The 24,235-nt window shown below is 38.8% G+C and overlaps 1 protein-coding gene across 1 annotated transcript in view; it reads left to right on the top strand.

Annotated features, from left to right (window-relative positions):
• PolA1 (DNA polymerase alpha catalytic subunit) overlaps positions 1 to 24,235 on the top strand; it is a 113,283-nt gene that overhangs the window by 17,935 nt on the left and 71,113 nt on the right. Inside the window, exons 5-8 of the mRNA XM_083130028.1 lie at positions 5,904 to 6,012; positions 13,850 to 13,963; positions 18,456 to 18,586; positions 19,535 to 19,676. Coding sequence (XP_082986154.1) covers positions 5,904 to 6,012; positions 13,850 to 13,963; positions 18,456 to 18,586; positions 19,535 to 19,676 — 496 coding nt within the window. The remainder of the gene's footprint in view (positions 1 to 5,903; positions 6,013 to 13,849; positions 13,964 to 18,455; positions 18,587 to 19,534; positions 19,677 to 24,235) is intronic.

Genomic DNA, 24,235 nt, shown 5'->3' with positions numbered 1-24,235 from the left:
TAGTGAAAAATGCTCTAAATTTTTTTCCTGCATTTAGGGGTTTCTCGCATTTTAAGTTCTCTAACCTTGGTGCCCTGAAAAACATAAAATTGAGGTTCCACTGTATATAAGGTAAGATAAAGTTCGCTGTGAATATAGCACCTTGCCATGATGGAACATTTAGGGGATGTGGGGGTAGGGCTCCACACATGCTCGATCTCTGCCTTTACGGGTGATGTGATCAGCACCATGCTCCAGGTACCCATTGATTTGAGGCTGTGAGAGCCCCAGAGCAGTTTTATCTTGGAACAAGGCCAGAAAAATTCCAACCTTAGATCACTCACCCCAGGAATCGAATCTTGTTCCCCCACGTGGCAGTAACTTGCCCTACTCACTAGACCACCATGGTTCTTTATAAATATATAGTGAATAATAATTTACTAGAGCATAAGTTCTGCAGGGAGAGGACCAATCTGACAGGAACTGCTCGCTGAAGTGAAGTGTGGGTTTTAGCAATGTGACAAAACTGATTTCCACTGTGTGAATAGTGGCATGTTGGAACTGGTGACACAATGACCAGACTTTCATTTATGTTGTTAAGCTGAGAATAACAAAACAATGCTTCGAAGGTCACGAGTCCCCTTTGTCAAGTTGAGGTCATCTCGCATCGTGATCAAAGACTCCAATAACCTGAATCATTCTCACTAATTTAGGAGAAGTTCACTATCTAAGAAGAACATCGTCATAGTGCGAAAAGGGAAACATTACGCACAAGAATATCCACAATGCACAAGAGAGAAATTCATACATGGAGAACAATAATCACATTTTAAAAGGGTAAGTGCTGTATGCATCTTCAGGGTGGCTACTCTTCGACCATGAAAAAATTCAAGTATAATTCCCGGTATTCAAAGGCTAACTTTCAAAAAATTCAAGGGTACAAGTAGATGTGTTTTTTTATTTCAACCTTGCATATTACCATCTCTCACCCCCCCCCCCCCACCCACATACACAAATATATTAACAATATAAAGGATTCATGTGATTCCGATTCTATCCAAAGTTCTAATTCAAATCAATTAGACTGAATATATTTATATATATATTCTTAAAATATTAATAATAGGGACAGAGTTTACATTTGCAGTTTCACACATTCAGACTCGAAATAAACTGCTCACTATTAAAAATGCAACACCCAGAAGGAGTAATCGGAATCGGACGAAATGTGCACAGTGTGTAGAGGAGAGGTGCAGAAGGAAATGATTAGGTGTTCAAGGCCGTCATGCGTCATGTGCGCCTGCCATGCCATCTGGTAAGTGGTACCTGTAGCAGGTCAGATAGGTGCAGAAGAGCAGTGAAAGTGCATGGTCGTGAGTGTAGTGTGTTAAAATTGGTCAGCAACGCCACGTCGTCGAATACGGCAGCGATTCCAGCAGGTTTCCCAGTTCGGTCGTGGCCAAATTGTTGCATACCGTGAATGCGGATTATCCTACCGTGAGATCGGTGCCCGTGTAGGACGGAATGCATCCACAGTGATCCTTGTATGGAACCAGTGGGTCCAGGAAGGCACTGTAGAACGACGTAGAGGTTCACAACGTCCGCGTCGGACGATGGAACGAGAGGACAGACATCTGATACGCATGGCCCTTACAGACAGAATGGTCACGTCAACGAGGATTGCGCATGAAGTACGGGATGTTTTGCAACGTCCAGTGTCCCCACAAACCGTGCTTCGTCGTTTGGCAAACCGGGGAATTTTTTCCCGGCGCCCACTGTTGCAGATTCCTCTGACGCTAGAGCATGGGCGTTTGCGTCTGAGATGGTGCCAAGACCATCGTGCATGGATGGCGGAGTGGAATGCTGTAGTGTTCTCTGATGAATCCCGCTTCTGTATACAACATCATGATGGACGTACACGCGTGTGGCTGCACCGTGGCACTAGGCTTCATGACGCCTGCATCATGCATCATCACACAGGGCCTTCATTGGGTATCATGGTATGGGGTGCCATCGCCATAGGTGTTCGTTCGCGTCTCGTACGCATTCAAGAGACATTGAACAGCCAACGGTACATCACACAGGTTCTCACCCCTGTTGCTGTCCCGTTAATCCATGCACTGCATAATGCCACTTTTCAACAGGATAACGCACGTCCCCATGTTGCAAGGAATGTCCTCGCATTTATGGAAGCTAACCACGTGCCCCTGCTTCCTTGGCCAGCACGTTCGCCGGATATGTCGCCAATTGAACATGTCTGGTCCATGGTGGGTCGCCGGCTGGCCCAACTCAGGTTTCCGGCACATAATGTTGAAGACCTCTGGCACTGTGTGGAAGTCGCTTGGGACGCCATACCGCAAGCAGACATCGATAGACTCATTCTGTCCATGCCTCGCCGTGTTGCAGCAGTTATTGCCGCCCGTGGAGGCTGTACACGCTACTAGCTCCTTGGGGTTATGCAACCATGTTCTACATGTCACATGTCAAACCACCGAGCTCTAACTGTAATCATTTTCTTATCTTATTATGAACTACATATTTGCCAAGTTTCGTGTTTCTATCTCATTTCCTTCTGGGTGTTGCAATTTTAATGGCGAGCAGTGTACATCTACAAAAACAAGTCACAAATGTTATGAGATATTCACAGTATAAAAAGTATAAAAAAGTATAATAGTCGTAAAACTCCTTGCAGACTACATTTCGCGAAGGTACGCTTCGCTTCTTCAAGTATTTCTTTTCAGTATATAAAATACTTCATCGTATATGTAAAAATAAATCCAGGATTAGGTAAAAAAGGGTATTGGGATATAGAATTTAAAATTACATGACGTTAAAAGTCCATGTAGGCTAAAAGATAATTATAAAAGAACACTGTACCCATACTACCATACAGAATGAATCACTACTGTAGCATACGAATGCTACATCCCCTCCAATGAGAACTCCACAAATTCCGAAGCAGCTCGGGTCACTTCCGGCATGACATGGAATTTAACAGACTCTTCACTGTTCTTTCCCCACCGTTTGTACATGTTAATCCAAGCCTCATTCAAGTTACCGTCATCCCTATTCAGTTCTTCCCCCTATCAACACAAATATTTGCTGCCTCGTGAACGTTCATAGCAGGTTCTTTATGAACTCTTTTTACCACTTCTCTTTTTCTAACCTTATGATTTAATTCTAGAACATGTTCAGAAAGCCCGGTCTTCGGAGATTGTTCCTTAATATCTTTGTCATGCTCGTCCCAGCGAGTTCCCATGCTTCTTCCGGTTTGTCCAATATATGCTTTATTACAAGAGCAAGTTATCTTATACACGCCATTCTCATCTCTGACCTCTTTTCGCCCCTTTCCATCCTTTTTGCATTCACTAAAATATTACTCTATATATCGGGGAGCTCTCATTCCCCCTTTTAACCTAGTATTTTAGAATCTTATCAAATTTTTACAGATGGGATGCCGACATATTTGTATTCTATTTCCCCTACCTCGTTATTCTTACTTATCCCATTCCTTCCACCTTCCTTATTCAAGACTTTAAGTGCTCCCCTCTTTATTCTCCTCATTTCCTCTACTTTATATCCATTTCTTAACCCCACCTTCATTATCCAATTTTCTTCTTTCTCTCTTTGCTCCCTACAATTACAGAGCTTCCTGGCCCGAATGTAGAAGTTCATGTATAGATTATTCTTAATTCTGTTTGCGTGTTCGGAATTTGGTGGATATATCTGTCCCCTGCCAACTTCTTGTGGTAAACCCCAGTCCGAAACCCACCATTAACCCGTTCAATCCTCATGTCCAAATAGTTAATTATTCCTTCGTTTTCTATCTCACAAGTGAATTTTATTCTATCGTCTTGTTCTCCCATGATTTCGAAAATATGATCTAATATTTCTTTTTTCCCGATAACCAAGATGTCATCAACATATCTACAAAAATATTTAATATCATTGTTAACCTCACTCAGTGAATCCTTCTCAATGTAATGGAGGAATATGCTGGAAACTATTCCCGAAACAGGGTTGCCCATAGCAAGTCCTTCGTTCCGTCTATAAATTTTCCCATTGAAACAGAAATAATTATATCCCGATACTAAATGGAACCACCGTACAAACTCCCAGGCTGTCACAACATCAGTTCCCTTATCCATAACCCACCTCTGAAGACAATCTGCGATTTTATCTCGAGGGACGCTAGGATACAAATTAATGAAATCAAAACTACGTATTTCATCCTCCTTGTTTATGTTTATCCCCTCTAATCCCTTCTTCATTTCCCAAGAGTTCTCCTCACTGAATTCGGTCTTCCCCCCAACCTCCCTTAACCTCTCTACTAAAGTTTTCGCCAGTTTATACCCTGGGTGAGAATATATGGGTATAATCGGTCTCATCGGGATCCCTTCCTTATGAGTTTTCGGAATACCGAAAGCGATAGGAAGTTCACCCCTCTTACAGTCTTCAATAAGTTTCTTCTTTTCCAATCTCGAAAGTGTCAAACTAGTTTCTATCCCCTTTCTAACTACATTTCTTACTTTACTTATTGGGTTTCATTCTATTACTTCAAAATCATCATTGGAGAAACATCTTTCCATTTTGCCCTGTTTTCATATTGCGGAGATCTGTTATAGTGAAATAATGTACCTCTGTTACCTTACTCTGAAGGCTAGATGCACAGCATTGTAACACCCAATACGTTTGATGCTGATTGTAATTTTACATTTTACTCTTCAAATTTTCACTTTCTTGCGTGTATAGAATTAATTTTGCCCAAAAAAAGGTTGTAAAAGTGAATATTCATAATAATTAACGGATTATATATTTAATTGAAAAACACAAGGTACAAAAGCAAAAATCATGATAAACATGTCTGGAAAAATTTCATTTTTGGACTGAAAAACCTGGAGATGTTAGGGAATTTCATAATAAAAAAATTGTAGTAACCCTGATTCTGGAAATGGCATTCTAACATACTGAAGATGCTCTGGCATGTGCACACAGCCAGGATAATCCTCTCTGTAGTTTTATGTTGTCCTTTGTTTTTCTGAATCCCTCCATACAGTTTTATATGTGGACTATTTAGTTCTTAGATATATTTATTTTGTTGTTGCTAACAAGTTCATATCTTCAATATGAATTTTAGTGAAGTCCATTTAGATTGTGAGCTCTGTCCTATATTTAGTGCTTATACTTAAAAATAATACCGATGCTGTTACTTATACTGATTACTACTGATAACTGAACACGGTAATAGTTAAAACTGGGAATTACGTCAGGATATTAATAAAAAAAAAAATATTCAGAAAATCCTTTTATCAGATAATATTCGTGCAACAAATGCAAATAAAAGTAAAGTTCTTCCCTGTGCTTTGCACCATGCCATGAAGGCATATAGGGGGTGTAGAGTTAGGGCTCCAAATTTTCTTGATCACTGCCGAAGATGGGGGTGATGTGATCAGCACCATGTCCCTGGCTGCCTTTACTCCCCAGTGTGTTCTCCAGGTACCCACGTTATACGATGCTGGGTGGGTGCCGGAGCCATTTGAACAGGTGGAAAAAATCCCAGTTCTCCCCCGTTGGGATCAAACCCAGGTCTTGCATGGTAGTCAGACACCCTAACGACTGAGCTATCGTACCACGGCTACTACATAAACGCAAATATCCTGTATAATTTCTAGGATAATTATACTCTGGCAGAAGCTACATTAGCTTTGATATTGGCTCAGCGGTACCTGTACTTCATTGTTAATCAGTGCCTTCTCATATTAAATGACAGGTGCAAGTAGCCTAATTGCTCATGCATCTAGATTAGCTGAAATTATTAGAAAAGTAATGTACAATAAGAGATTTCAAATATAATTGTATTGAAATGAAGGAATTCCTTATATCTTTTGCAACTGTTTAAAATGATTTTCTTTCTCTTAATTAAGAACATACAGCAGGGCTCCTGCACCTTCAGTCTCTTTGAAGCCAAAGACAATTGCTAATCAACGGCCCCCTATTGATAGGGATGTGGGAGCAAATGGAGACACTTTTGAGGTTAGTAGACAATTAGACAATCATGTAAACTGGTTTAAAATGTGCACTCATCATGCCCTTTCATGACTGTTTTAATGTTATTTTTTTTAAGAATCAAAACATCTGTATGTTGATCTGTTACCAAAGAAGTTTGTATATTTAAATTGGGCACACACAGGAGATGTACTATGTAGAATTTTCAGCCAGGCCAGCTCGGTAGCTCAGTGCTAAGCAATGGCATGGTATGCTGGAGACCCAGGTTTGAGTCCTGGTTGAGCCTGCATTTTTCGCTGAACATTCTACAAAGAATTATGATTATTATTTTCATGTTGGCGTTTCTATAGTTGAACTAATGTTAAGTCAAGTCTAGTAACATTAAACAAAACTAGGGCTGATATGAAATTTTTGGCCAATACTGATATAGTACGGATATAAAATTTACTGATACGGATATAAAATTTACTGATACTGATAACTGATATTCTACCGATCTGATATAAAATTTGAAATTGTCCTTGAAGAACCTGAAAGCTTCATTGACCTTCTTAAGAAATGTGTATTTTGAGGTGACTACAGCGCAAAAGAAGTTTCTTACTTAAACATTTACTTTTAAAAAAAAGTAGAGCATGAAGATTATCCATAAAAATTACAACAAAATGGCAGAATTTTGCACTAAATATTGGATCAGTAAAATAATCTGTAATTTTACCGATGCACCGATATGTCTATATCAGCTGATACTGATTAATCTGTCCCATCCCAGGGTGGCTACTCACCGGGAATTCCTTGAATTCCAGGAATTATGCGTGAATTATTGGCTCCGGGAATTATGCGTGAATTCTGCTTGAATTTTTCTCCGTAGACGTGAAAATTTGCAACTTTTATTTATCCAAATTCTGTTGAATTTATACATATTGATATATGCCCTGAGGCGAGATTTTCACAGTTGAGTTTTTATTTTTATTGAGGAAGGAAAATAATGTGTGAAAAATAAAACAGAATTCTCTCGATCTGTTTACTTTGTTACTGTCCTTTGTAGAGCAATCTGACAGACGGAAGATTATTGCAAGATAAGATTTCTTGAAGATGATTGGGTAGAATATATACCATAACATTTCTGTGACTTGTGTTTGTAGTATTTCGAGTGAGTATGTGAAATGGCAAATGTAAACTAAGGACCTCAAATTAAATGTTTTAAATATACCGTTTAATTAAATTAAATTAGAATTTTTGGATACATTGGAATCACACAGACACTTCACATTGTTACTATATTTGTGTGTGTATACCAGTGGCGGAACCACAGTGGAGGAGCATTGCCCCCCCCTCCCCCAACCGTGAATGAAAATCAATTCTAAGTAGGGCAAGAGGGCAAAGATTGATGGCTAAGGGCACCTACAGATGGGCAATTACCCCCTCGATTTCAAATTTTATGCAAATAAAAATAAATTTCATAAAATTTACTCGCTCGCTTTTCTTAGTCTCGTCAAGTTTAGAGCTGTAGCTAGGGAGTAGCAGGAGTCGGCCCTGTTGAAAAATGAGACATGTAACCTGTGGCACTGGATGTGAGTATATAACATATTCGAACATGTGTTCTCGGGTTACCAGCCAGGTTAAATTGGAGTTGGCTAGGCGAGCCTTCTTCTGTCGCAGGTCTTGAAGATGGTGAATCCTGCGAAGTTTCTCCTCCCCGTAAAGGAATCGAATTCCTATTCTTATTTTATATAACATATGTTATTTTAGGTTGTTATACCACTTTACGGACACACTTGTATGAAGTTGCATTATCTGTATATTACGATAGAAGTTGCATATTCTAAGGAAACCCTTCTCGTACGGTTTTGAAATATATCCTCCAATACGAACCAGTCAAGTAAATTACATAAACTTCACAACATTCAAAGTGCGAAAATTGTGTTGTTTACATTACCATATTATATTTATATTTGATTGACATATCTTTGCTCCTAAAATACATATTGTGAAATTTACTGTGAAGTCCATGAAGAACTAATTACAATTCATAATTTATATATCATTACAAAACTAGCAGATTTTTTTACTGCGGTGCTACACACAGCACAGTCTATTTGTAACAGCCAACAGAGTACATAGTACGTTTGTGGCTGTTCAGTGTTTACTTGAAATTAGTATTTGCGTCGGTTCTGAAAGTAAAATAACAGTATCACAGTAGGAAATTTAGACATACGAACTATTTAAAACATCAATAATTAGTAGACTTTTCACTCAACAAATAAAATATTCGCCCCAATCATTTATATAGCTGTATTGGTTGAATCTTTTTCTTCTTTAAGCTGCCTTGAATAAACAGTTGAACATCTGTTGTCTTTCTTCTTCTTCTACTTCAGCTGGCCAGTGTGCTCCTCAGTTCTGATTGGTAGTTCTATGGTATTGCTGATGGATTTAGAGACTGTTTCTAATTCTGCCGAGAACTGAATATGAGAAAGCTCTCGCACGATCGTTAAGAGAGGAAGCTAGAAGTCGATGACTAAGTGAGGACGTATCTAACTGCCGTGTGAGACTGGCTTAAAACAACACAGATATGGTTCTGCTCACTTGCAACGGTAGCATGGGATGACTTTCACTCGCTCGTACTCCTTTGAGTCTCCCATCCTTGAGCACTCGAGCATATACAATGGAATATCATTTTAATGTCAAAATAGTCATAGCCACATGTTTGTAAAATACCCACCTTGGTAGTTTCAGCCCACAATCATCTATTTCATTTTCATATATCACTGTGTATTGGTAAGATAAGCTACATTTTAACATGGAGGTGATGACTATGTTCACTTAAGTTTCAATTTCACCTTGTCTTTCACTTCACAATCCATATTTGGGAGCCCACCACCACAAACAGATTGCGGTTATATGTGTACTATTGGACTTCGAGTGTATTCTGCTCATTTGTCTCTTCACGCAAAGAGGCTCTCAATTCCATACTCTATCTAGTACTTTTCCTTGCAGTGTAGAATTATATTTCTTGTAGTTCATGAAGATTATCCATAAAAATTACAACAAAATGGCAGAATTTTGCACTAAATATTGGATCAGTAAAATAATCTGTAATTTTACCGATGCACCGATATGTCTATATCAGCTGATACTGATTAATCTGTCCCATCCCAGGGTGGCTACTCACCGGGAATTCCTTGAATTCCAGGAATTATGCGTGAATTATTGGCTCCGGGAATTATGCGTGAATTCTGCTTGAATTTTTCTCCGTAGACGTGAAAATTTGCAACTTTTATTTATCCAAATTCTGTTGAATTTATACATATTGATATATGCCCTGAGGCGAGATTTTCACAGTTGAGTTTTTATTTTTATTGAGGAAGGAAAATAATGTGTGAAAAATAAAACAGAATTCTCTCGATCTGTTTACTTTGTTACTGTCCTTTGTAGAGCAATCTGACAGACGGAAGATTATTGCAAGATAAGATTTCTTGAAGATGATTGGGTAGAATATATACCATAACATTTCTGTGACTTGTGTTTGTAGTATTTCGAGTGAGTATGTGAAATGGCAAATGTAAACTAAGGACCTCAAATTAAATGTTTTAAATATACCGTTTAATTAAATTAAATTAGAATTTTTGGATACATTGGAATCACACAGACACTTCACATTGTTACTATATTTGTGTGTGTATACCAGTGGCGGAACCACAGTGGAGGAGCATTGCCCCCCCCTCCCCCAACCGTGAATGAAAATCAATTCTAAGTAGGGCAAGAGGGCAAAGATTGATGGCTAAGGGCACCTACAGATGGGCAATTACCCCCTCGATTTCAAATTTTATGCAAATAAAAATAAATTTCATAAAATTTACTCGCTCGCTTTTCTTAGTCTCGTCAAGTTTAGAGCTGTAGCTAGGGAGTAGCAGGAGTCGGCCCTGGCCACCGAACAATCTAAATGATAAAAGTTGTAAAAGAGAGAAAGTATGCCATGGCACCTCGTGAAGTTATTTGCGTGATATTAAATCAATATTGTTTTCAGTTTGCAATAAATGAATTAAAAATTTTCATGTTCACTTCACTCGCAATATGATTGTTTTCTGTAATGCACTGTAAATTACCAGAGAGAGAAGTAAGTCTTCTCTTCATGGATTTTTTCTTAAACGCACGAACAATTGTTTGGAAGAAAAGGAGCGTGCACATTTGAGAGACAATATATATAATGTTTGCTGTTGGTTTGTTATGAGGTTGATGAGTTGATTATGTAATGAATATAAATAATAGACCTATATGCTGTGTGTGTATAGGCTATATATGTTTAGTGTTGGCATGTATTTTCTTATTTTACATCACTCCATTTTGAATATGTGTAAAACATATGTTTTACGTGAAAGTTATACATGTTATATGTGCAAGAATAATATTCGGAATGCATTTATCATGCATTTTCTGCCATTCAAAAATACAGTTTGTGTACTTGTTTTCCATTATTAATTAATGTGAAATTGAACGTTTTTTTTAAAAAGGAGAAATATTTAAAATCGTTTGTACCAACACAAATGCTTTAACACCGACTTCTACCCCCTTTTGTCTAATTTACGAGGATGATAACGTCTTTGACAGTACCACTACTACTACCAATAATAGTCATAATAATGTCATTATTATTATTTTTGGTATGTTTATCCTGGTACTGCCCCTACCCCCCTTGCCCCACCCTTCAGACATAAGTTTGTGGTTGCGCCTCTAGTGCATAGTGCATGTGTGTGGGTGTTGAGAGGCGGTAATACGGAAGGTTAAGATAGAGAAAACATCTGCTTGTGGCCTTGAATTTTTTTGAAAATTTGCCTTGAAAACTGGGAATTATACTTGGATTTATCATGGTCCTAAAGTAGCCACCCTGCATCCGTAAAGAAAACATAAGTTACTACTTACGTGTGGCTAACAAGTCTGACCTGTTGCCTGGTCCTTCCTCAGGTAGTTGTCAGTTTAAATTTTTAGTTTCTGTAAACTATCTAATATGTGAAAGTTGTAAAAATGGTAAAGGTTAAGCCTGCTATCTTCTAAATGATCAACAAATTGTAAATAACCCAGATGTATCAATAGCATGGACCCATCATTGTGATCCAGCTCAATGATTGAGTGCGTTAAGTGGTTGACTTGTTCTTGCCTTCGAAATTCCCAGGTTCGAGTACTGGCCTGGGTGGCTTGGGTGTTCTTTGCGAGTGTCCCTTCGTCTATTTCATCTCATTCTGAAACTTAATTGAAAATTCATGCTCTTTGTTGGCAAAGGCTGAGGTGTACCAAATTCATATCTTCATTGCTAGCTTAGGCTATCTTCTATGTCACCGTGTCACTTGAAGGAATAGTAGACAAATTTGAAACAAAAGAGCAATGAAATATTTTTTCCAAATGAAAAACAAATGTAATATTACTGCACTAAGGTAGGTGGAGATAGGATAGTCCAGTGCTCAAAAAATTTTCTTCAAAGCTTGGCGCCAGCTCTGAAAATCAGGTGCCAGGAAACCACCTACTAGCGATTGTGCATACTACGTACAGTATGTTTCAAAACTTGCGCAATCCAAACTTTGAAAATATATATCATGAAAATCGTAAGAGATATTTACATCGGGTTTTCTGCACTAAACTAATCCGGCAGGCTATCACTGGGTTCATAAATTTATGTTAGCATTTATCTAAATGAAAGCAATTACATTATTTTAAAAATCACTGTTAATTTGCTGAAAACATCTGAGAACTAATTTTCAACAATAAATACTAACACAAACAATTTGTGGGATCATTTGTTGGTGTTTGACTATTTTTAAAACAGTTGCTTTGTGAGGTTCAGCAGAAGCAAGGCATTTTTATTGGAAAACCTCTTGCACATGAGTGTAAGAATGAGTAGTAAATACTCTTCAGCAATGCACACATACTGATCCAATGAATACGCCATGCTGAATCAATTAAAAAAAAAACAGGCACAGTAGCGGCAAAAGTGAGCCAAGGGCAGCCTAGGATTCTCTCAAGAGTCCAATTTCGGCACAAAATCTTGATTTACGATTTTTCACGTAAATGTATAGCCAATACTTAGACACATGTTGCATGCAACTGTTGGCAATATTTCAACCTGCTAGTGTTGACATATACGGATAAATGTACCAAAAATGGCACTTTTCACTCAACCCATAAAATCGTCAGTCAAGAATTCATCAAATGTTGCACATAACCAATATTGGTCGCAAATGTCAGACTGACATGGCATCAGTCATCAAATGTCTAATTATGACCCTTCGATAATGTCTTACATATGTTTCTTGCTCAGAAGTTCATTTCTGAAAAAATTTGAATGCTTCTTTCCGTCAGTTATTAAATTATATAATTTTCTGTACGGAGTGAACTGATAATTTTAAGCATTGAAAAATATCTCAGTGGATGAGGCTTTATAATGCAGAAAACCCGGTGCAAATATCTCTTACGGTTTTCATGATATACATTTCCAAAGTTTGGATTGTGCGACTTTTGAAACTCTCTGTATAAGATGCTGAGCATCACGGTATTCAAAACATCACTAAATTATTTGAGAAAGCAGGAAATGGGGGACAAAGGGTAAGAAATTGTTACTGACTCTATGGAATGTTCGCAACGTTGATAAAAAAAATAATAATAATAATAATTTGCTAACTTACGATGTATACTGCAGTTAGAACTTAGAATAATCAAAATTTCATACATATTATAGCAAAAGATCACAGTTGCCAGACTGAAACTTTTAGTCGCCATGGGGACCTGGCGACCGGAATTTTTCGAGTCCTGGGATAGTCACTGATCCTTGAACTAAGATCTGACAGGCAACTTCTGTTGACCACAGAGGTGCATGTCACTTTGCACCTAGGTGTGGTTTTAACAAACAGGAACCTAAGTTCCTGCTTTTGTACCTTCTTAGGTATTAATAATAACCTGTGACTCAACAGCCCTTCACAGCCAGGCCCTACCTAATAACTGCTGGCCTTACTTTCACATGCCCCAGCAGATCATCATCAGCAGTTATGGGGTGAAGTGTGTGTAGCATGACCAACGACTACCAGTCGTCGTCGGAGGTTTTCTTGACCAGGTTATGCTACTCATTTTCAACTCCCCGATTTACTCACAACGGTGGGTGCTTACCGGTCTCATACACTTGCTGAAATCTCAGCAGAAAAGTTATTACGCTCCCCCTTGGAGACTTTTACCAGTACATGGTCCGTTGCCTGAGCCCAAAGCCCGACACCTTAGACACCAAGTCTGGGTCTTTTGTGTGGGGGTCAGGTACGGTACTGACTGAAACATCATGGCTCCATTATGTTGGGTTAGCAGTTGCTTGTGCTTTTTACTGTTCTGGATCTGTGAGTGAGTTTTGAAGTAATTATAGGTACATCCATGTTGTTGATATTTTTGCATGCTAACTGCCAGAGTTTGGAAAATAGTTGAAAAAATAACCCATTACAAGTTAACTCTTAGCTTCTTTCAAAAGTAACTTATTAATAGGACTTGGAAGTTAATGAAATATCATCTTTAGCACTTCCAAGACAATGCTAAACCTGATAGTTCATTTCCCTTCAGTTAGAACCAGAATACATTTTTTTTTGCATTTTCTGGTATTTTCTGGCTATTAAGTCATTTTCAGTATTTTTTGCCATTTTTGTTGCATTTTTATGTTTTTTGTCAAGCACGCCATTAATCAACAGAAGCACAATATTGTTAAAATGTTCGGCATTTTTAAAGAATTTTAAGGCTATTCTAAGGGTATTTTTTTTTAGATAATTAACTTCCGAACCATACTTATTAATATTCTACAAACATTTATTGAATTTGTGTTCATGTGTGTGTGTGCAACTTTCAGGATAGCCTAATTGAATTTGAAGCCAGCCAATGCAAGCAAGAACCCAAGGAAGAAAACGATCTGATAGAGGACTTCGATACCAGTGATTTCCTAGATTCCAACGTTATTGATGAGGTATTGCTTTTTCTTGTTTGCTAACTAAATAAGTTAGTTAATATTTTAAATCATAATTTTTGTGTCCTCTTCTTTCTCTCTCTATCTTTTGGATGGTGTTAAATGAGTGGTTATTTTTGTTAATAATTAACGGAAGGATTAGTGATGAACCTATTCCACTTTGAACCAATACCAATGATGATACTCTTTCGGGTTTTTATGGACACGAATGCTTGAAAATTGTAACTTAATGGTTTTTCAAAATATTAATTAATAGAAGCATGTATATTTCGTTCCTGACAGAAACACGAAATGTGAAATAACTAGAGGCACATATTTTTGGTAAATAAAGAAACAACATTTCGGTACAAAAACAGTCTATTTCGGGTTCAGAAGCGGTATATAAAATAAAATTTTGGTGTTATAGTGGTGAATAATCACATCAAAAGTGCTATATAAAATGACATTTTGGTTTTCAAATTGTGAATATAATCCTAAATTTGATATAAAAACTGCACTTATTACACAAAATAAACTTGCCCCTTCTAATAGCACATTTATGTCGTTACCAGAGTATTAAGTTTATTCCTGTGTAAAGCAGTCCATTTTTGCTTCTCAAATATTTACAGCAGAATTAATCAATTTTCCGTGAATTGCATAACTCACAGGATACTTCAGACTTCTGAAAGTGTCGCGTTGGTATATAAATGGTAAATTTTGTGTTTAAGAATATATTTCGCATTTTGCAGTTCATTTCTCATTATTTCGTGACAAAACAAGGTAAAAAAATGCACCTCTCACCTTTCAGAAACATGAAAAATGATCATTACAGCATGTTATTTCATATTTCGTGTTTTCGTCAAAAACTAAATTTGTATGCCTCTAGAAATAACACACTGTGATATTCATTTTTCATGTTTTTGAAAGGTGAGGTGCATTTTCCTACCATGTTTTGTCACATTGTGATGCAAAATGAATTCCAAAATACGAAATAAACTCTTAATCATGAAGTTTATAGTTTATTTACCAACATGACAATTTCTGAAGTCTCAGTTATCCTGTTTATGCAATTCAGAGAACATTTATTAATTCTGCCCTAAATGTTTGAGAAGCAAAAATTGACTACACAGGAATAAACTTAATACTCTGATAACTACATTATTGGTTTTATTAGAAGGTTATTTATTTATTTTGTGTAACAAGTGTAGTTTTAAAATAATTTAGGATTTTATTCACCATTTTAAGACCAAAATGCCATTTTATATACAGCTTCTGATCCCGAAATGTGTCTAAGCTTTTGTACCGAAATCTTGATCTGTTATTCTCCATATGTATGTGCCTCTATTAATTAATATTCAGTCTTTCTTCATTTTACTTATGTCCTTTCTATAGTTTGAAGTTTTCTTTTAAGTTCACTTTATGCACAGAAAGGCTAATTGAGATGACCTACAGTTTAAAGTGACATGTGAACCACTATGATGTGCCTCCACTGTGTACCGAATCTCGGACTCCTGTTTTTGCAAAGGTCTACACTCGTAAGGGTTCACTATGAATGTACTGAGAAGGGTGGCTTTAGACACTCATCGGAAGTGATCAAAAAATATATTACCCATACGTGCATTCCTGCAGGTTAAGTTATGCTCTTAGAGAAAACTGTTGTGCAACCAACAAACTTTTTCTTGTTTTGGTTTTTAAATATCGTATTCTATTTATTAGTTACAGTCAACTCTCGATTCAACGACCTTTCACAGTTCCCGGGAAAAGAGTTGTTATTTCGAAGGGGTCGTTATTGGAATTTGCACCAATTTTCAGCTTAAAGGGAGCTCAAAGGAACACAAAGATGCCTAGGAGATGGTAACACCATTTATCCTGGTAGTTATACAACCTGTTACGCACAGGATGCGTGTTGTGAGAAGGAAAATAGAACATGAAAAAGTTTTCACAAACGAGAATTTAAACTAATGTTACTTTGTTTCAATTGTGCACAGTCGTTGCTTTTCCAGGAAATTCTTACAATTCTAGTTTATGAGAAACCCATTTGCACTGAGATCAATGGAAAGGAAAACAATCTCTCTCTTATTGCAAGCAAAACTCGAAGAATCTTGACACCAGTCAGACTGGTGCCAGCAAAAGTCGGGAGATAATCGGGCAGAATGAATGTTGGATGTTATATGGGTTTACTGGAGCATCGTCTGTTACAAGATTAACTGTTAAGATAAGATCTCTCTGGAGAAACAACACAACCTCTCCAGGTACCAGACAAAAAAAATAAAGGCAGGGCTGTAAATTTCGTTCTGGTTCGGCTGTGTAAAATACATCGCAAAAAAAAGTCACTTTTCTTTGCTTCAACCAACTTCATTCACCCTCCTCCCCCATTCAAGGAGCAGTCCAAACTCCTTCCTTGACTTGCATTGTAATCCAGCGTGAAAAAGGAAACGCGCAACTTGCGATGTGTTTTCACCCAATGCGTATTCTAGGACACATCATTAAACAGCGTGGCAATAATCATTCGGGTTTGGAATTGAATTTCACTTTAAACTGAATATTTAGTCCCGATTAGCCCATCAGCATAAAATGAACTGAAAACAAGCTTTTATGAAACTGCATTTTCACATATCAAAATGGTAGATTTTATTTACTCTCACGTTAATGGACAATTTAATGTTGTATTTAGGAGTATACTCGATGTCAACACCCACTCCTCCAAAAGTTTTCCCCTTGAATAATGTCTTTTTAATTGGCCTCAGTGACCATTCCTACATTGAGCACTCCCCCCCCCTCCCCACATGAATGGTTCTGAAGAAAAGCAGATGTGAATTAAATTTACAGTTTTGCTTATTAGAAGTCACAGAACATGAAGTTATTTTAATTCTTGTTTTCCTTTCTGGAAATCGAATTTCGTTATCGTCAAATCAAAACAGCTTTGCGAGATTCAAAACAATAAATTTTTCCTTCGCACTGGATGAGTCATTGCTGTTAGCAAGCAAGAGCTTTGCAGATGCTAGACAAAACACTGGCACCAGCTGCATCGTAAAAACAAGGAGACCGGCTGGAAGTTCGAGCAACAAGTGGCGGAAGAGAAAAATCCGAGCATTTTAAAGATAACGCAACTGTCGAAGATGGAACTTTTAACACCAGTGTAAAGAAGAAAGAAATGACCCTTGCTTTACGTTTTACCATGCAACAGATAATAATACGGGCAATATTTCCTATGCAGACAACAGCATTAAAAAAAGTAATAATAGTAAATAAAAAAACAACTGAAATCTGCAATTATCAACATTGCCATGCACACCAATGGCGGAGAATGAGCTGGGGAAAGGGTAGAGGGTCACTTTTTTTTACTTGTTCTATGGTTTTTGTTCGTTTTCAAGAATATATCCAGAACTGGTTGTCCCATTTTAGACATCCAAGGAAATGAAGAGGGATGGTTCCTTTTCCACCCTCGCCTGTAATCAGCCCGCATCAGCAAGAAAATCGTCGCTGAAACAATCTGCATCACCCCCCCCCCCCCCCACGTTTGCTGACAGGAAAAGAGGGTGAAGTCCGTCAGCCAACGGAACACTTTTTTGGCAGATATTACGACATCGACACAATTAGGAAAATGTATGAAGTGGGAAACTGGAGTTATGATGCACGTAAGATCGAAGTAAACTTTTGTGGAAACCTGGATGACAACGCATGAAGCGGGTTGAGGATCTTTAGTTAACCTATGTGGTTTTGATTATTTCTAACAGTTTCGCTTTTTTATGAAGTGTTGCAGGGAACAAAGAACATGTTTTGAATGAAAGCGGTTACCGGAAGTTGTCGGCTACAAGGCCGAAAGTTGCTCACTCACGGGAATCTGCTGAACTCTAGGTCAGAGCTGGACAGATGGGCCAGACTTCCAGGCACCACGCATCTGTATTTTCGAACATTCCTGTGATCTTATCTCTCGAGGTGGTATTTATCGATATAAAGAGCTTGACCTGCCATACACATTGGCAAGGACTGCAAGTCCAGCAGTCATTTCGGGCTGCTCCCACCCTCCCCTGCGAGTTTTCAGCAGCTCTTAGGACAAGGAAACAAGTCGATTTAAAATAACATCCAAGCACATTCGATCTTTTCTCGCGTATCCAAGAGCAAGCGTGCCAAAACAAGCCTGGCACGTTGGGTAGCGGCAGTCGGGTGCGGGGTAACATTGGTGCACTTGAGGGAGGGGAGGGCAGAGATCAAGTGCTATTGGATATCACTCAAGCATGGTGTGGTGGTGTCTATTTTTAGTTCAGACCTAATTGTGAGCGGTAGAGCACTCCTGAAGGGAATGAGTGGAGGAAAAAACAACACATTTTTCGGCCGATTTCCTTCAATTTTTCAACTTTTTTTTTAAAAAAAAATTTCTAAATTTTTCACGGTTCCCGGGAAAAGGGTCGTTACTTCGAGAGGGTCGTTATACCCAGGGTCGTAGAATCGAGAGTTGACTGTATTTAAAGAACTAACATATCCCTTTTCCTGTATTTCTTTTTGTCTACAGATGGAAATTGATGAAGCATTTAGCCAGCCCATGCCGAAAGAGTTAGTTGAGACGAAGCCTTCGAGTACAGTTTCGGTTTCGTCCCACAAGACTGACAGTGGTACCAAGCCTGCTTCACAACACCAAAATGTGTAAGTTACTTTGACTGTATAGGCATACAAAATTGCAGGTGCTATTGTTCATTTTGTGTTTTTCTCTCCACTGTGTTTCAGGCAGGAATTTCTAATTTGATGTCCCTGTACAAAGTACTCAGGGACTACCCAGTCTGTTTTCAGGAGAATAATACTGGTTACTTCACCACCACTGTGACAGTAACTGAACTTTGTAATAACTTTCAAACTTTGTTATTTAAATGTAATAATTAGATGTAGATGATAATCCGCGTCTTTTATTCCCCAAACACAAAGTAAATGTAATGTAAAACTGCACTTAAGAAAGAAATCTTTTTAAATTAAAACTTACATAATTTGAATTACTCGTTAATTCAAACAGAAGTTTATTACCCTTGAAACCATATTTAATAATGTGATGTTTTTGTTAATTCGAATTTTGGAAAATTTGATTTTTTGTGTGTCCTTTTGGAGTTCAAATTAAAAACGTGCACTGTATAAAATTATTCCTTACATCTTTTGTGTTTGCCAAATCGTTGGTAATTTGCAACTCTATGCTGGGACAAACTCGGCACTGTTGAAGTCATGAGTGTTTCAGAGGCTACAGAGCCCACTTTGGCAACACTGACAGGCAATTCCATTAGAGTGATGGAAAAATCAGGCGAAACCAGAGCTGGCTCCTTATCTCTGGCTTTGTATGCCAGACACCCAAGTTCAAATCGGCCGAGAGGACATTTTTCGCTGAAATTTCTACGAGGGCTGGAGCATAAGTCATGAAAAGTATAATTTGTTGTCATGACCATAAACTATAGTCGCTATAACTTATGTTTGCCCCAACCCTCATATATACAGTTTTTTATTTGTAACTTTCATTTATTGGAAAATTTGCCTTGAAAACCTTGAATTATACTTGAATTTTATCTTGGTCGTGCAGCGTAGACACCCTGATTTGGCCTTTCTCTTCCTCAGGTTGAATGCTGCCGCTATAGCAGAGCTAGCGTCAGGATGGGAGACCATGCAAGGCTCGGAAAGCAACATCACCACCTCGATTCCAGATGTGCACGTGGACCCATCCAAGCTCCCTCTCACCACAACGAAAGAGAATGAACAGGTACTTGGAATAGTATGCTTAAGCTTACGTAGAGCAGAACTTGCACCATATGCGAGCATGTAATGATTAGAGCCTTGATTTCAAGACATGCGAAACCTACCCAAATAGGTATACATTAGGGATGGGCCGATACCGATAAAGTACCGATATAAAATTTACCAATACCGATAACCGATATTCTACCGATCCGATATAAAATTAGAAATGGTCCTTGAAGAACCTAAAAGGTTCATTGACCTTAATAAATGTGTGTTTCAAGGTGACTAGTGAAAATGAAATTGCATATTTAGACGTTTACCGTTTTAGAAAGTAGGGCATGGAGATTATCCATAAAAATTACAACAAAATGGCAGAATTTTGCACTAAATTATGCGATATTTATCGATATATCTCATCGGTAAAATAATCGGTAATTTTACCGATACACCGATATGCCTATATCGGCCGATACTGATAGAGTACCGATTAATCGGTCCCATCCCTAGTATACATGCATGTGCCGACTTCCATGGTGGAGTGGTTAACACAGCATGTTACAACTCCAGGGGTTCGAGACCAAACCTGGGCATTCTTTGTCAGTATACCTTCATCAATTCCATCATATCATCACTCATCCTCATCTTCATTATTAGCCAAAGTGGCAGAAAAGCAAAGTAATATGAACCAAATCAATCAATCAACCAAATAGGCATACAATAAGGCACTAAAAGTTTAGGGGAAAGGCAATGTTATAGGAGCTAGAAATTTTTAAAAAGCATATAAAGGTATTAACTTACAATATTGTGATTAAGTACAAGCATAATTTCATTATGTAGGCAGAAGAAGATATTCTATGTGATCAAAAGTATCCGGACACACTGCGAAACGTGTGTTTATCATAGAGGGTGACACAGTACTGCCATCTACCACGTGAAATACATCATCAGCGATCTCAGTAGTGTACAGACAGCATGAGACAGCAGTATGGGATGGTCTGAGGAGCTCACGGGCTTTCAACGTGGTCAGGTGCCACTTGTGTAAGGAGATTTCCACCCTCCTAAACATCTCTAGGTCCACTGTTTCCAATGTTATAGTGAAGTGGAAACTTGAAAGGATGTGTAAAACCCAAAAGCTTTCAGGCCGACATCCCATGTTGACCTCCAGAGACCGTCGAGTGTTGAAGAGGGTTGTGTGGCAACTTGGTTTCCATGGCCGAGCAGCTGCCCATAAGCCAAACATCACACAGCCAAGTGCCAAACACTGCCTCGTGCGGTGCAAGGAGCGTCGAAAGTGGACCATAGAACAGTGGAAAACCATTGTGAGGAGTGATGAACCATGGTATATAATGTGGTGATCCGATGGTAGGGTGTGGGTGTTGCGAATGCCTGGTGAATGACATCTACCAGCCTGTATAGTGCCGACAGTGAAATTCGGGTGTGGTGGAGTTACAGTGTGGTCATGTTTCTCCTGGAGGGGCTTTGTCCTCTTGTTGCTTTACGTGGCAATGTCAAGGGACAACCGCTTTCATGCTGCCGACCATTGAAGACCAGTTCGGGGATGACCATTGTGTATTTCAACATGACCAAGCACCCTCCCATACTGCAGGGCTTGTGGGGGAATATTTTGATGACAACAACGTCCCACTAATGGACTGTTCTGCGCAGTGTCCTGATTTGAATCCCATAGAACATCTCTAGGATGTTTTGGAATGCCGACTTTGTGCTAGACCAGACCAACCCACATCGATACCTCATCTCATTTTGGTGCTCCGCGAGGAACGGACTGCCATTTCCCAGGAAACCTTCCACCACCTGATTGAAAGTATGCCTGCGAGAGTGAAGGCTGTCATCAAATCTAAGGGTGGTCCCTCACCGTATTGACTGCCAGTGTTCCCGATGGAGGGCAGCTCAAACTTGTTCTTCATTTTCAGTGGATGTTCGGATACTTCTGATCACATAAAGTATATCATTTTTGTATTAACGGAAAGAGTACTTTTCCCTTGCTTCTGAATAATATTTTTTTCAGGATGAGTAGATATGTAATGTTGTCCGATACCGATAAAGTACCAACTTCAAATCTACCGACAAGATAACTTTTAAGATATTTATAGATTTTATCAATTTTATTGATACACCGATATGCCTATATCAGCCGATATGGATATAGAGTACTAGTTAATCTGTTCCATCCAAGGTGGATTAATTTAAATCAGGTGATTTTTTAAAGAAATCACTGATTTAAATCGTTCTAAATAAATAATTTATAGAATAATGTACATAAGGATTTTGTAGATATCAGAAACACTTTTGGTGAAAGTATATTACTCTCGTAATCATTTAATGGTGATTATTAGATTCTAAGATGGGAAAGTAAAGGAAATAAAATATATGTATTGATGGTGTGAAGCTGATTCGAAAGGAAATGAGAACACCCGATTTCTCTTGATTTAAAATTCAATAATTTTATGGGCAAAAATAGCAAACATTTTGTGTAGAAAAATATACAAAATATTAATCTTGCTAAACCATAAATAGTGTCAATATCATTATACAGGGTGGCTCAATAAGTCACTTAACACCCCCAGTACAAGGCCACTGCGGCATGGGACGTGAAAATGGCGATGACCAATCGTTATCAGGCCAAGGGGGAACCACATTGACGTCACCCGCATGGTCGGCAGCCATCTTGATGTCCGCCATCTTGAATTCAACTTCAGAAATTTAAATGGGAAGGGGGTCGTGCGACATATCAAAATGGGCTAGAATTTCACCAGGAAAACAACTGTGACATTTGTTTTCACCTAACTTTAATTGTTGCAGAGTTAACAATACCACAAAGTTATAACACATGCTCAATATGACGTCCCTCTTGCGCAACACACACGTGTAATCGTCTCTCCCATGACCTTACCACATTCTGAAGAACCTCAGGAGTTATTGCAGTACAGGCATCCACAATGCGTGTGCGCAAGTGGGCCAGATCCCTGATTTTCGTAGCATACACCAAGGCTTTCAGGTGTCCCCAGAGGTAAAAGTCCAATGGTGTCAGGTCAGGTGAGAGTGCAGGCCATTCCACAGTCCCTCGGCGACCAATCCAGTGGTGAGGGAATTGTTGATCCTGGTACTGACGGACTATCATCCCATAGTGCGGTGGAGCACCATCTTGCTGGAACCATTCAGGATAGCTCCCATCCTCGGACAGTAAGGATGGTAAGATCTGCTCCCGTAGCAGAAGCAAGTAGCCCTCTGCATTTAAGTTGCCCTCAATGAAAAATGGACCAACAAGTCGGGAACCCCAAGTACCACACCACACCATTAGCTTCCCGCCTCCCGTCACCTTGCTGGGATCTGTCCAATGTGGATTTTCGGTAGACCAGTACCGCAGATTTTGCTTATTCACCTCTCCCGACACATAAAAATTAGCCTCATCACTGAACAGAATCTTGCTACCGACCGCAGGTCACGTTGCAGTTGTGCTATAGCCCACTCACAAAACTGCAAACGGCTGTCTGGATCGTCCTCACTAAGGTGCTGCTGCAGCTGTATCTTATACGGATGCCAGTGGTGGTCACGTACAATCCTTTGAATTGAACCTCTGCTGACACCGCTTTCCAGCGCCAGTCTGCGTGTGCTACGGGTTGGGGACTTTGCAAATGATGCCAACACCGCTACAGCAGTACCCTCATCCGTGGCTGTTTTCGGACGTCCATGTCGCGGCTTGTCATCCACAGATCCAGTATCTTGGAACTTTGCCAGCAACTGGCTGACAGCCACATGTGACACCGATTGTCTTCCAGGATTGCGGTTATTGAAGTCTGCATCAATGTCACGTGTACTTCTCTCCCCTGACATCAATATGATGGCAATCCGTTCCTCACATGTTAGTGGCATTTTCGTTCAGATCAGTGAAAAAGGAAATATGCTACTCTTGACACGATCAGTTCACATCATCAATCTTTTAAACTTTTATGTAAAGACAAAACACAATCGTAATTCCCATGCCAACCAATACTACAAGATATGTACATACCGGTAAGTCAATATCCGGACATTTTCAGTGATTGGTCTAACAATAAATACCACATAATCACATACTAATGATTATTTGAACAATAAACATTTAAGCAAAAAGGAAAGGACGTATCACTCTCCCATACGGAAATTGCCCTTAAATTTAAAGTTAGGTGAAAACAAATGTCACAGTTGTTTTCCTGGTGAAATTCTAGCTCATTTTGATATGTCGCACGACCCCTTTCCCATTTAAATTTCTGAAGTTGAATTCAAGATGGCGGACATCAAGATGGCTGCCGACCATGCGGGTGACGTCAATGTGGTTCCCCCTTGGCCTGATAATGATTGGTCATCGCCATTTTCACGTTCCATGCTGCAGTGGCGTTGTACTGTGGGTGTTAAGTGACTTATTGAGCCACCCTGTATATCAATATCATTCGAATTATCATTAAAAGAATCTCCAAAATTCAGGTACAAAGACTATAAAAATATTTAAGTTAATATTTTAAGTCACAATTATAGAGTACATTCAGAATGTTTTAGTTTCACTGGAAGAAAAGTTACTGAAAT

Source organism: Lepisma saccharinum, chromosome 10 (genome assembly GCF_977018435.1).
Source record: "Lepisma saccharinum chromosome 10, izLepSacc3.1, whole genome shotgun sequence".
Classification (NCBI taxonomy): Eukaryota; Metazoa; Arthropoda; class Insecta; order Zygentoma; family Lepismatidae; genus Lepisma; species Lepisma saccharinum.
This window is presented reverse-complemented; position numbering and strand designations above follow the sequence as displayed.